At 40.5% G+C, this 13906-nt stretch overlaps 1 protein-coding gene across 1 annotated transcript in view; it reads left to right on the forward strand.

Moving 5' to 3' along the window:
* Nucleotides 1-448: 448 nt before the first annotated feature.
* ANKRD66 (ankyrin repeat domain 66) overlaps nucleotides 449-13906 on the forward strand; it is a gene marked incomplete at its 5' end in the record, with an annotated part of 16163 nt that continues 2705 nt past the window's right edge. Inside the window, 3 exons of the mRNA XM_006860529.1 lie at nucleotides 449-457; nucleotides 2789-2963; nucleotides 4939-5167. Coding sequence (XP_006860591.1) covers nucleotides 449-457; nucleotides 2789-2963; nucleotides 4939-5167 — 413 coding nt within the window. The remainder of the gene's footprint in view (nucleotides 458-2788; nucleotides 2964-4938; nucleotides 5168-13906) is intronic.

Below are 13906 nucleotides of genomic sequence, written 5' to 3' on the forward strand. Positions count from 1 at the left end.
TGTCTGAAAATAGGAGTTTCTTTAGTTATGTTAACTAGTCCTCATGACTTTAGTCCCCTGACTATTTTCCCCAAACCTAAGGAAGACCCTCAACGAGACACCACGGCAGCAGCAGCGGGCTCAAACATAATGATTGCAAGGATGGTGCAAGACTGGAAGTGTTTTGTTCTGTTGTGCATCGGGCCGCTGTGGGTCAGAATTGACTCAGCGAAATCTAACAACATCAAATCCCTCTCCAGTTTAAAGTCCAAACCAAAAGATTTAAATCAAAGCCATTGTCGTCAAGTAGATTCCCACTCATGGTGACCTCTTGTCCTAGAGAGTAGCACCGTGACACATGATTTTCTTGTCTATAATCTTTATGGAAGCAATTCACTTATTCCATGGAGTTGATGGTAATAATGTGCTGTGGAGTCAGTTCCGACCCACAGCGACCCTGTACAGGGTTTCTGAGGCTGTAAATCTTTACGGGAGCAGAAAGCCTCATCTTTCTCAGGCAGAATAGCTGGTAGTTTCAAACTGCTGACCTTGAGGTCTGCAGCTCCATTCGTAACCACTACGCTACCAGAGCTCCTTAAGGTGGGTTCAAACAGTCAACCTTTAGATTGCCAGTTGATCATGAACCATTTGCACGACCAAGGAACCAATTTTTGGTGTAGTATTAAGGTTCCTGGAGTCCTAGTGTGGCGCTGTGGGTTAATGCGCCAGACTGCAAAGCCATTTGAACTGAGAGGTTGGCAGTTCAAGCTCACCAGCTGCTCTTCAGAAATCCTACACAGGGTCACTATGGGTTGAAACTGACTCAATGGCACTTAACAACAACAATAACAATTAAGGTTCTTGGGTGATACAAATGGTTCATGATCAACTGGTGATGTAAAGGTTGACTGTTTGAACCCAGCCAGCCACTCCACTCCCAGCTCCTCTTTTTTAGTGGGACTGAGGTCCCTCTGGTCTCTGCTCTCTTTCACATCTTTCACATCTCAAAAGATATTTACTGGAGATATAGTCATAGCCTGTGGATTGTACCTGGCCTCATTAACTTCATAGAAGTTAGGATTTACAACACATAGGATAATTACATCAGATCACAAAATGGAGAATAATTACATAATACCAAGAATCCTGTTGTTGTTAAGTGCCATTGTATAGGGTTTCCAAGGAGCAGCTGGTGAGCATGAACCACCGATCTTGCAGTTCAAACAACTTTGCAGTCTGACACATTAGCCCACAGTGCCACACCAGGACTCCAGACCCAGAAACCTAGCCTAGTAAAATTCACAAATATTTTGTTGTTGTTGTTAAGTGCTGTGGAATCAGTTCCCACTCATAGTGACCCTGTGTAGGGTTTCTGAGGAGCAGCTGGTGGTTTGAACCACTGAACTTGCAGTTTTCAGCCCAGTGCTTACCCTGTGGTGCCACACCAGGACTTCTACACATATTTTGGAAGTACACAATTCAATCTGTAACAGTGCTTCATCAAGGCTGGCCTGTTGAAAGTGGCATAGTGGATTCATTTTTCCTGAGTGTCTGGTGGTGAAGAGTATGGTGACTCTCAGATCAGGTTGGTGTCACTGACTGCTTTGTGCTAAGGCACCAGCAGTTTCCCCCACTATTGCTTTTAAACCAATAGAGCAGCTGTCAACACAGTGACAAGCCATTAACATCTTAATATGATAACATCTTAATATGATAATGAAAGTAGTTTGACCTCATAGTCTCCTTGAAAGGGGCTCAGAGATCTCTCAGAATCTATAGATTATAGTTTGATAACTACTGGTGCATGGTATAAAATTGATACAATTTTTAGCTTGCTATTTTGTATGTTTGTAGCGTATCCATCTCCCCCTATGGTGTAGTAATGTTTTTGTTGTTAACTGCCATTGAGTTGGTTACATTTCATAGTGACCCTGTATAGTGATTCCAAGGAGTGACTGATGGGTTGGAATCACCAACCTTGTGGTAAGCAGCCCACTGCTTATCCTACAAAGCCATAAGGAAGCACCTGCTCTGTATTCAAGAAAAAACTTTTCATATGTTATCTTTAGATTATACAAGTGAGGAAGCCAAGGCACAGAATTACTCAATGAATTCCAAGTCACATTATTTGCACTCTGGAGTAGGAGCAGGAGATGTTGTTGTCGTTAAATGCAGTAGAGGTGGTTCCAACTTGTAGCAACCCAGTACAGGGTTTCCAAGGAGCAGCTGGTGAGCTTGAACTGCTGACCCTGCTGTTTAAACTGACTTTGCAGTTCAGTGCATTAACCCATAGCACCGCACCAGGACTCCAAGATAGCACTGAAAAATGGTTGGAGACCAAATAGCAGAGGCTTCTAAGTGCCAGCTCAGGGGCTTTAGCCATAATTCTCTTGGTAGCGGGGAGCCATTGATAGTTAATGGGTTAGGAAAGCAATAACCACAATAATGAAGATCTAAATAGGAGCTCTGGTAGCGTAGTGGTTACGAATCGGGCTGCGAACCTTAAGGTCAGCGGTTCGAAACTACCAGCCGCTCCGCGGGAGAAAGATGAGGCTTTCTACTCCCGTAAGGATTTACACCCTCGGAAACCCTGTACAGGGTCGCTATGGGTCGGAACCGACTCGACGGCACTTAACAACAACAACAACAACAACAAATAGACACTCAGCAGAACACACACTTGAGGCAACCCTGTGTGCCATTCAGGAGGCAGTAAAGAAACTCAAGGATACAGAAAGAAGTCTATGGAATCACTCACTAAGATCAAAGGTTTGTAAAGAATTTCCTAAGTGACAAGTCTCTCCCACAGTTATTCTTAGCCATGGAATTGGCCAAAGTGTCAGACATGACAAAGCTCCACCAAGCTGTGGCTGCGGGGGACTATAATTCAGTGAAAAAGATTTTAAAGAAAGGTCTCTGTGACCCGAACTACAAGGATGAAGACTGGAATGACCGGACCCCACTTCACTGGGCTGCGATCAAAGGTGAGTAGACGCTGCTTAGGTAAGAGCTACCTCTTTAGATTCCACTATTCATGAGGTGATCAGTCAATTTGAGAGTAGGTCTGAAAAAAACATTTATTTTGGAGCCACATGGGCCTGTGTCCAATCCTGGTATGTCCAGTCACTAAATTTTAACTTCTCTGGGCCTTAGTTTGCTCCTCTGTAAAATGGGGCAATATGCTACCTTGGAGTCCTTGGGTGAAGATTCATTAAGATAATAGTTGTACCATCCCTAACAGTAGTCTGCTCTCAGTAACTGTTAACTCTTTACCCTTTCCTCCAGTAAATTAATGGTACATCCTGTAGGGCAGGGCTTTTGTCTTGTTCATCATTGAATCCCCATGTCTAACATAGCTTGGTTGTAGAATTGGAGAAGGATAGTGGGAAAACCCATCTTGTTAAAAATCCTGCCAATAGAAAACCATTAAAGAATGTTAAGAAACTACCATTTTCTTGGAAACATTTGTTTGGATTCCTGTGTGGAGAATGAACAGGCAGGAAGCAAAACTGGCAGCAGGAAAGTCAGTAGAAGCATTTTTGTAGAAATCTAATTACAAACTGATGGTGGTTTATCCTACACGTCCTAGTGTGCATTTGCCATGTACTGGGTGTTTTATGTGTGTGGCTTTATTTGAGTTTCTCAAGAACTCAGTGAGGTAAATGGCAATGGTGTGCCATGGAGTTGGTGCTGACTCATAGTAACCCTGTATAGGGTTTCCAAGGCTGTAAATCTTTACGGGAGCAGAAGCCTCATTTTTCACCTGTGGAACAGCTGGTAGCCATACTTGTATCTCCTTGAGGTAAGTGGTGGTGCCCTTAATCTATAAATAAGGGAACAGAGAGCTCCCAACGGTTATTTCTGGTCTGAGATGCCACAGCTATTAAGTAGTATTGCTGGGATATGAACTCACATCTATCTGACTGGGCTATTAACTTATGCCACAATGTAAGTGAGTTTCACATGACAAAAAGTATTTGCTTTTAACATTGTCACTGAGACTGCTGAAAACCGTGAACCTTAACCAAAAAACCAGTTGCCATCAAGTATGCCTTGTGTCACCCCCATGTGTGTCCAAGTAGAACTGTGCCCCAAGCAATGGCTGCTTTTTTTTTTTTTTTTTGTAAGTAGATTGGCAGACCTTTCTTCTGAGGTTCCTCTTGGTAAAATCGAACTTCCAACCTTTTGGTTAGTAGTTGAGCATATTTATGGTTTGTGCCACAGTGTTATAATTTGTGGTATAGTATTGTGTGACTTGAGAGAGAAAGCAAAATTCCAAAGAACCAGTGGGAAAGGACAGGTGAAGCAGTGTCCAGGAAGGGGCACAGGGAACAGGTGTAGAGTCTCAAGCCCCTGGTGGTGGCAAGGTTTCTGGACAGGATAAGAGGAAAACTGAGTGTGTGGTAGGGTGGAGAGGGAGAGGAAGGGAAGAAAGGATGCTAGGAAACTCAGAGGCCAATTTTTCCTGTCTTCTGTGCTATTTAGGTTAAAGAGCTCTGGTAGCGTAGTAGATACGAATCGGGCTGTAAACCGCAAGGTCAGCAGTTCGAAACTATCAGCTGTTCCACGAGAGAAAGATGAGGCTTTCTGCTCCTGTAAAGATTTACAGTCTTGGAAACCCTATACAGGGTCGCTATGAGTCAAAACCAACTCTATGGCACTCAACAATAATAACAGGTGGTGCAAATAGTTTGTACTGCATTACTAACTTAAAGTTAGGTGGATTAAATTCATCTAGAGGTACTGCAGAAGAAAGGCCTGATAATCAATTTCCATGAAGATGACACCAGGAAATCCCTATTGACCAGCTCCACTCTGTAACACATGGAGTTGCCATGAGTCAGAATTAACTTGATGGCAACACATTTTTTTGTTTATGTGTTATTTTGGCTGGCCCTGGTCTCAGGCCAGAAGAGACCTTTTCTCAGTCTCATCCTGTTTCTTTTTGGTACATCTAAGGGCAACTGGAGGTGATACATCTCCTGATAGAACATGGAGCCAGGCCCTGTCTAGTCACTGACGTAGGCTGGACTCCAGCTCATTTTGCAGCCGAGTCTGGTCATTTGGAAGTGCTCAAAACTCTACATGCCTTGCACACCGCCATCGATGCCGCAGACTTCTTTGGTGACACACCCAAGAGGATTGCACAGATCTATGGACAGAAATCTTGTGTGGCATTCCTGGAGAAGTAAGTTTCATTTCTTTCCAATATAGAATGTCCTGGTAGGGCATTGTAGAATAAGCAGTAGATTGCTAATCTTAAATTTGGCTGTTCAAACCCACAAGCTGCATCTTGAAAACCCTATCCTGGATCTTTAGGAGTCAGAACCAACTCCATAGCACTTAACAGTTGGAGAAAGGGCAAAGAAACAGGAACCTGTGATTAAGGTTGAAAGCTGTCAACATAAAAATGAGCAAATTCAGGCAGGTGATTGCTAGTGTGAGGTTGCTTTGTTTAACTTCTGACTGAAATGACACATTTGGGGAGAAACTATATTAATTCACAGTTTTAAATTAGAAAAAAATTACTTCAGAGGAGGGAATTGGGTCATGAAGATGGGTCATGATACAAAGATTTATGGGCCTTCTTCAAATAAGTCTCCTCCTTCTTAATTTCTTATTGTGAATCGGGTGAAGGTTTACAGAACAAATCAGTTTCCCATTCAGCATTCATATACATTTTGTTTCATGTCGTTGATTGCAATTCCCATAATGTAATATCACACATCCTACTTCCTCCCTGTGTTTCCCGTTTCCATTCCTCCTCCTTTCTATGCTTTCTGAACTTTGCCCTTGAGTAAAAACTGCCCTTATCATCTCAAATGGTTGATTATTCTAAGGAGTGCATACTTCTTTAGTGTGATTGTTCCCCTTATAGTACAGACATGTTGTTTGGCTGGAAGTTGAACTGTGGGGGTGAGTTCAATTGTAGACCTACCTATAGGGTGACTAAGGGTCATAATCTTGGGGATCCCTTCAGTCTCTATCTGACCAGGAAGTCTGGTCTTTTTTTTCTCCTCCTTGGATTCTTGACAAGTTCAATCTATCTGCCTGACCTTGGGGAGGTCTCCTTCCTGACCCTCAGCCTTTTCATCTTTAACACAGTCAGTGAATTAAGCTGCATGTCAGAAATGAAAACTTTTCTAGTACTTGTTGATTCATGCTCTCATCCAGGCATTCAAGCAGAATTAAGTAATTGCCCTGCACAGAGCAGTTTCTGGGAGGGATGGAAATATAATCTAGGTGTTTATAATGTGGACAGATCAATATGTGATTCACGTATGTAAGAGTAATCAAGTGAGAGCACCGTTGTTTAGAAATCAAAAAAACGTTACACAGATAAATAGTAAATATTAGATGCAATATATTGGAGGTAGCAGTGAAATAACCTCCTGAGAATTTTGAAAATAAGGCTATTTTCAGAAAGTTACTAATAAAATCTTTGCTTATGATGATATTAGTTGTCCGTAGAAGAAACCCAAAGCACCCTCTCTTATTGGTAGTATCCGAAATCATAAGACAATTTAGGAAGCAGAGAGTCAGAACCTTGAGTTCTGACTGGCATACTCTCTTTACCCCAGTTCCTACATTCAATAACCTTCAGCCACTGTGAACATCAACATCAGTAGACATTGTTTTCTGACATCTTATGATCTAACAATACCATCATGTGCGCATAACGCTCTTCCTTTCATTAGTTCCTGCATCATTATACAGACCTCTGAATGCATCAAGACCACTCTTCTATCGATTTATTATTTTCTTCCTAATCTATCACCTGCCTGAAGATTTTCCCCTGATTCCCGGACACTGTTTCTTCCACTTTCTTCCTATGATTCTTATCTTTCTAACCTTTGTCCTTTTGATTCCTGGTATGGCACTGCAGGATAAGCATTGGACTTGGAACCAGAAGGTCAGCAGTTCAAACCCACCAGCTGTTCCTTGGAAACCCTATACAGAGTCACTATGAGTTGGAACTGACTCAATGGCACTTAACAATAACAAGAGCATATACCCTAATATTCCCAATCTTCTCTCTTATCTACAAAGAGAAAAACCTACAAATAAGTAGATGCATACTGTCTGAAGTCTTAAGATTTCCAAACTTCAACTGAGCCATCAGAACAACATGGCATGGCTGCTACTTCCTCATTGACAATTTCAAATCTCCATCACACTTCAAGGGAGCACAGTGGCTCTGTAGAATAAGGACTGGACTGCAAACCGCAAGGTCGGATGTTGGAGCCCACCAGCTTCTTCATGGGATAAAGATGAAGCTTTCTGCTTCCGCAAAAATTTAAAGTCTTGGAAACCTTATTCAGGGTCACTATGAGTCAGAACTAACTCCACAGCACTTAAAGACAACAATCCCACCTCAGACCTTTCTCTCATAGAGATGGATGCCTTCTACATAATAGAGAAAATTGAAGCCATCCTATATACATTTTCAATTTCCTAACTAAGACTTTGGAGTCCTGGTGTGGCGCTGTGGGCTAATGTGTCAGACTGCAAAGTCGTTTGAACTGCAAAATCAGTGGTTCAAGCTCACCAACTGTCTGGAAACCCTATACAGGGTCGCTATGGGTCGGAATCAACTCGACAGCACTTAATAACAACAACTAACACTTCATATGCATTTATGTCTTTTCCCCTTTGGCCTTCTTGTCCTTCCTTCTGTGAAAAGTATGGATTTTTTTTTCATACTTTCAGTGGATCCTGGACCCAATGTTTTATGCAGCTTATAAGATCACCTTCTTTTAGTCTTTGTTGCATTCTTCATATTCTCTTCTCTATTTTGTTTCTAGTCCTTCCCTCTGTTTTGGGGGACTTATGAGCATGTTGTAGCACTGTAAGATAAGCATTCTACCTCAAAGTCAGTTTGAACTGCAAAGTTGGTGGTTCAAACTCACCAGCCACTCCTCAGAAACCCTAAATGGGGTTGTCATGAGTCAGAATGGCACCTAACAACAGCAACAACAAAATTAGCATATTCAAATAGTTCTCCTTAAACAACAGTCGGGGTAGAAAGTCCATCTACCCTGAGATCTCTCTGTTGTCTGTTGTGTCTTTCTTTTTCCCTTCACATCTTAGCTTTGTTGTTGTTGTTAAATACCGTGAAGTAGGTTATGACTCACAGCAACCCTGTACAGGGTTTTCAAGGCTGTAAATCTTTACGGGAGCAGAAAGCCTTATCTTTCTTTCACGGAACGGCTGGTAGTTTCGAGCTGCCAACCTTGAGGTTAGCAGCCCGATTTGTAACCATTACGCTACCAGAGCTCCTTTCACATCTTAGCTACTTGAGAGTTAATCCAAACAATTATCTCTACTTTCTCACCGTCCACTCACTCTTCAATTTCTTACCTCATCACTGTACAGAATCCCAAGACCCATTGCCATTGAGTGCATCCTAACTTATAATTTTATAGAACAAAATAGAACTATCCCAAAGGATTTCAAATCTCTAGCTGTAAAGTTTTCTGAAAGCAGATAGACTTTCAGGGAGCTGGTGAGTGCAAACCACCTATCTTTCAGTTAAGAGCTAAGTGCTTAACAATCTTGTACCACCAGAGCTCCTTTGTACTAAATCAGCTCTCACTATTGTCATTAGTAAGTGCTGGTTACTAAATCTTTAGCTTCTTCTCATTGCACATCTCACCTGTATTTTATTCAGCATTTGTCTCTCCTGAAAGTCTCAGCTCACCCTTTCTCTCTCTTCTAGATTTTCTTCTACCTCTCTGACCATTTTTCTCAGTTTTTCTAAACTACTTTTCTTGTATTCCTTTTAGATGCTGAAAATCCCCTGGGTTCTGTCTCCTCTAGTAACTTCCTCTGCATACTCTCATCCCCACCCTTGTGATCAGTGGGTGATGACTATGATAGACATCCCAGAATGACTGAGTGGAGAAGTGGTTTCTCCAGAAAAGGGAGAAGGTGGAGGGAGACAAACAAAGAAGATTAACAAATGTCAAATGTCCAGCCTATCACATGTTGCTCATTTTTACTCATCAGCATCTCTCACTAGGACCTTCCCTTCTGACAGAAGGTTTAGAGGAGAAGTCCTAAATTAAGGAGAAATTAATCTGGACTTTGAAAGTGAGCTAAAACAAAACAACCAAACCACTTTTCATCCAGTTAAACTCATGGTGTCACAGAGTACAAATGGTTCATAGGCTTTTTGAAACTGTGACATTTCAGAAGCATTTTGTCAAACATTTCTAATGAGGTTCCTCTGGGTTTCTTCCATGGAACCTTTGTTGTTGATGTTTTTAGGTGCCATCGAGTTTTTCTAAACTACTTGCATTAAATAAGTTCATTAATAAGTACCAACTAATATCAATAGCAGCAGAACATTGTCAGATGTAGTACTCGAAGATGAAAATATTACGGATAGCAGTAGAACACTGTCAAATGTGGTGCAGCAAATGAGCCCCTCAGCTTGGAAGGCACTCAAAATATGACTGGGGAAGAATTGCCTCCTCAAAGCAGAGATGACCGTGATTACTTGAATGGAGTAAATCTTTCAGGACCTTTGTTTGCTGATGGGGCAAAGCACAAAATGAGGTGAAGCAACTGAAAACATCCATTCATAATTAGAATATGGAATGCATAAAATATGAATGTAGGAAAATTAGAAGTTGTCAAAATGAAATGGAAACATAAAGATCAGTATCCTAGGCATTAGTGATCTGAGATGGACTGATACTGGCCATTTTTAATCTTACAATCACATGGTTTACTATGCTGGAATGAAAAATTGAAGTGGAATGGTATAGCATTCATCATCAAAAAGCACATTTCCAGTTCTGTCTTTAAGTATAATGCTATCTGTGATAGGATAATATCCATACACCTACAAGAAAATTCGGTTAACATCATTATTTTCAAATGTACCATCAACCACTAAAGCCAGTGATGATGAATTTGAAGAACTATACCAACTTCTTCACTTTGAAATTAATCAAGCATGCAATCAAAATGTATTGATAATTACTAGTGAATGAAATGCAATAAAATAAAGAGGAGTCAGTAATTGGAAAATATGGCCTTGGTGATAGAAATAATGCTGGAGATTGTATGATAGAATTTTACAAGATCAATGATTATTTGCGAATACCTTTTCTAAACAACATAAAAAGCAATTATACACATAGACCCGACTAGATGGAATACCCAGGAATCAAATTGACTGTATATGTGGGAAGAGATGGTGGACAAGCTCAATATCATCAGCTGAAAAAAGACCAGGGGTAGACTGAGGAACAGACCACCAATTGGTCAAATGCAAGTTCAGGCTGAAGTTGAAGGAAGTTAAAACAAGTACACAAGAGCCAAAATATGACCCTGGATATACCCCACCTAAATTTAGAGACCACCTTAAGAACTTATTTAATGCATGAGACACTAAAGATGGAAGATCAGAAAAAAAGAAAAGACCAAAATGTAGAAAATTGCACTCCAGTATAGAGATGTTCAACCAAATGGAAGAAATGAGGAGGTCAAAGAGCTGAATCAAAATTTTCAAAAGGCAGCTCAAGAAGACAAAGTCAAGTATTATAATGAAATGAGCAAAGACCTAAGCAAAGAAATAAATTCAAAAAGAACATGTTCTACATTTCTCAAGCTCAAAGAACTAAAGAGAACATTCAAGTCTCTACTTGCAATATTGAAATGTTCCTTGGGGAAAACATTGAATGATGAAGAAAGCATCAGAAGAGGAGGAAAGGTATATAAAGAGTCACTACCAAAAAGATGCAGTCAATGCTCAACCATTTCAAGGACTGATGATACTGAGGAATAAGTCCAAGCTCTACTGAAGTTATTGGCAAAAAACAAGGCTCCAGGAATTGACAGAATGAAAATTGAAATCTTTGAACAAACTGATGTAGCACTGCAGGCACTCACTCATCCATGCCAAGAAATCTGGAAGACAACTACCTGATCAACCGATTGGAAGATTTCCTTATTAATATCATATGCAAGTACATTTTTTGCTGAAGATAATTAAAAAACAGCTGCAAAAGTACATAGACAGGGAAGAGGGAAGTATCTGAAACTCAAGCCAGATTCAGAAATGGTTGTGATCTAGGGATATCATTTTTGATGTCAGATGGATCATGACTGAAAGCAGCGGATTCAAGAAAGATGTTTACTTGTACTTTATTGACTGTGCAAGAGCTTTTGATTGTGTAGAACACGACAAGCTATGGATGACATTGCAAACACTGGACATGCCAGACACTTGATTGGGCTCATGAGGATCCTGTATTCAAGCAAAATGAAATCTTTGACAACTTCATTTTTTTCTCCTTTTATCATGATACTATTTATTGGTCCAGCCGTGAGGATTTTTGTTTTCTTTACATTGAGGTGCACTTGATACTGAAGTCTTTGATCTTTATCTGTGTGTATTTTAAGTCCTCTTCAGTTTCAGCAAGCAAAGTTGGATGATCTGCATACTGCAGGTTGCTAATGAGTCTTCCTCCAATCTTGATGCCACATTCTTCTTTGTATAATCCAATTATGAATACTTATATTTTGGCTCTCATTGACTTGTTTTAATTTTCTTCAGCTTCAGTCTGAAATTGTATGTGACCAGACTGCCTTTAGCCTTGTTTGGGCTGATGATACTGAGCTTCTCCACCACCTTTTCCCACAGAGGTAATCAATTTGATTCCTGTGTATACCATCTGGTCAGATCCATGCATATAGTTGCCTTTTATGTTGTTAAAAAATATATATTTGCAATGAAGAAGTCATTGGTCTTGCCAAATTCTATCCTGAGGTCTCCAGCATCATTTCTATCACCAAGGCCATATTTTCCAGCTATTGATCCTTTCTCTTTTCCCCCCCAACTTTTGCATTACAATCACAGTAATTATCAATACATCTTGTTTGCATGTTTGATCAATTTCTGTCAGAAAAAGTTGGCAGAATTCTGCAGTTTCATCATCATTGACTTTACTGGTTGGTGTACAAATTCAAATAAAAACTGGTCTTCCTTGTAGGTTTATGGATACTATATTATCACAGACATAATTATACTTCAAGATAGATATTGAAATGTTCTCTTTGACAATGAATGTGACACCATTGCTCTTCAGTTTTGTGGTCTTAGTAAACTATATGATTGTCAGATTAAAAATGGCCTATACCAGTCCATTTTAGCTCACTAACACCTAGGATATTGATCTTTATGAATTTCATTTCATTTCTGAAAACTTCCAACTTTCCTAGATTCATACTTTGTACATTTCATGTTCTGATTGCTAGTGGATGTTTGCAGCCCTTTCTCCTCATTTTGAATTGTTCCCCGTCAGCAAATGAAGGTCCTGAAAGGTTTGTTCCTCCAACATCATTAACTGTACTTTGATGAGGCAGTTCTTTATCAGTCGTATTTTGAGTGTATTCTAACCTGAGGGGCTCACCTTCCTGTTCTATATCTGACAATGTTCCTTTGCTATTCATAATGTTTCGTCTTCTGGCACTATATCTGACAATATTTTGGTACTATTCATAATGTTTTCATCTTCTGGCACTATTACTAACAATGTTCCACTGCTATTCATAAGGTTTTCAGTGACTAAACATTCAGCAGTAGTCTGACTCTCCTTCTTCAAAGTCTGGAAGCTCTACTGAAATCTGTCCACCATGGGTACCCCTGCTTGTATTTAAAATACCTGGTTTCCAGACTCACAATAAGAAACAAGCCAGTACAGTATGACAAACTGATAGACGAATAGTGGTAGAGAAGTTTAGGGGGCAGTAAAGGTATTCTTATCAATGGAGAAAAGATTGAAGTTGTCAAGGACTTCATTCTTCTTGGATCAACTATCCACACTCACGGAAGCAGCAGTCAAGAAATCAAATGACATGTTGCATTAGGCAAATCTGCTGCACAGGAACTTTTTAAAGTGTTGAAGAGCAAAGATGTCAGCTTGAGGACTAAGGTGCACCTGATTCAAGCCATGATAATTTCAATAACCTCATATGCATGCGAAAGCCGGACAGTGAATAAGGAAGACCATAGAAGAATTGATGCCTTTGAATTATGGTGTTGGAGGAGAATACTAAAAGTGCCATGGGATGCCAAAAGAACCAATAGATCTGTTTTGGAAGAAGTGTAGCCAGAATGCTCCTTAGAGGCCAAGGTGGCCAAACTTCATCTCTAATACTTTGTACATATTGTCAGGAGGGACCAATTGCTGGAGAAGGATATCATGTTTGGTAAGATGGGGGTCAGAGAAAAAGAGGAAGGCCCCCAGTGAGATGGATTGGGCAAGTGGCAGCATCAATGTGCTGAAGCAAGGCAACAATAGTGAGGTTGGCCCAGGATTGGGCTGTGTTTTGTTCTGCTGTGCGTAAGGTCGCTATGACTCGGTTCCAACTCAATGGCACCTAAGAACAACAACAACAAAGGCGTTCTGGTAGTGTAGTGGATTACAAGCTTAGCTGCTAACTGCAAGGTCAGCAGTTTGAATCTACCAGCTGCTCCATGGAGGAAAGATGAGGCTTTCTACTCCTGTAAAGATTTACAGCCTCAGAAACCCTATTCAGGTTCGTTATGTGTCAGAATCAACTCCATGGTACATAACCAATATCTGAGGTTGGACTCCTGGTGTTTCACTGTAGGATCAGCACTGGGCTGTGAACAACAAGGTTGGCAGTTCAAACCTCCAACAGCTCTTTGGAAACCCTATACAGGGTCACTATGAGTTGAAGCCGACTTATCAGCACTTAACAATAATAAAGTTTATCTTGGGTTTCTGGTGTGGCACTGTAGGATAAGTACTGCACTGCAGTTCAAACCCACCAGTCACTCTTTGGAAACCCTATTCAGGGTTGCTATGAGTCATAACTGACTCCATGGCATTCAACAACAACAACAAAGTTTATCTTAATAATTTAGAAAGGATAGCAAGAAAGGTTG

The sequence above is a fragment of the Chrysochloris asiatica genome, unplaced genomic scaffold, assembly GCF_000296735.1.
Source record: "Chrysochloris asiatica unplaced genomic scaffold, ChrAsi1.0 scaffold00038, whole genome shotgun sequence".
Taxonomy (NCBI): Eukaryota; Metazoa; Chordata; class Mammalia; order Afrosoricida; family Chrysochloridae; genus Chrysochloris; species Chrysochloris asiatica.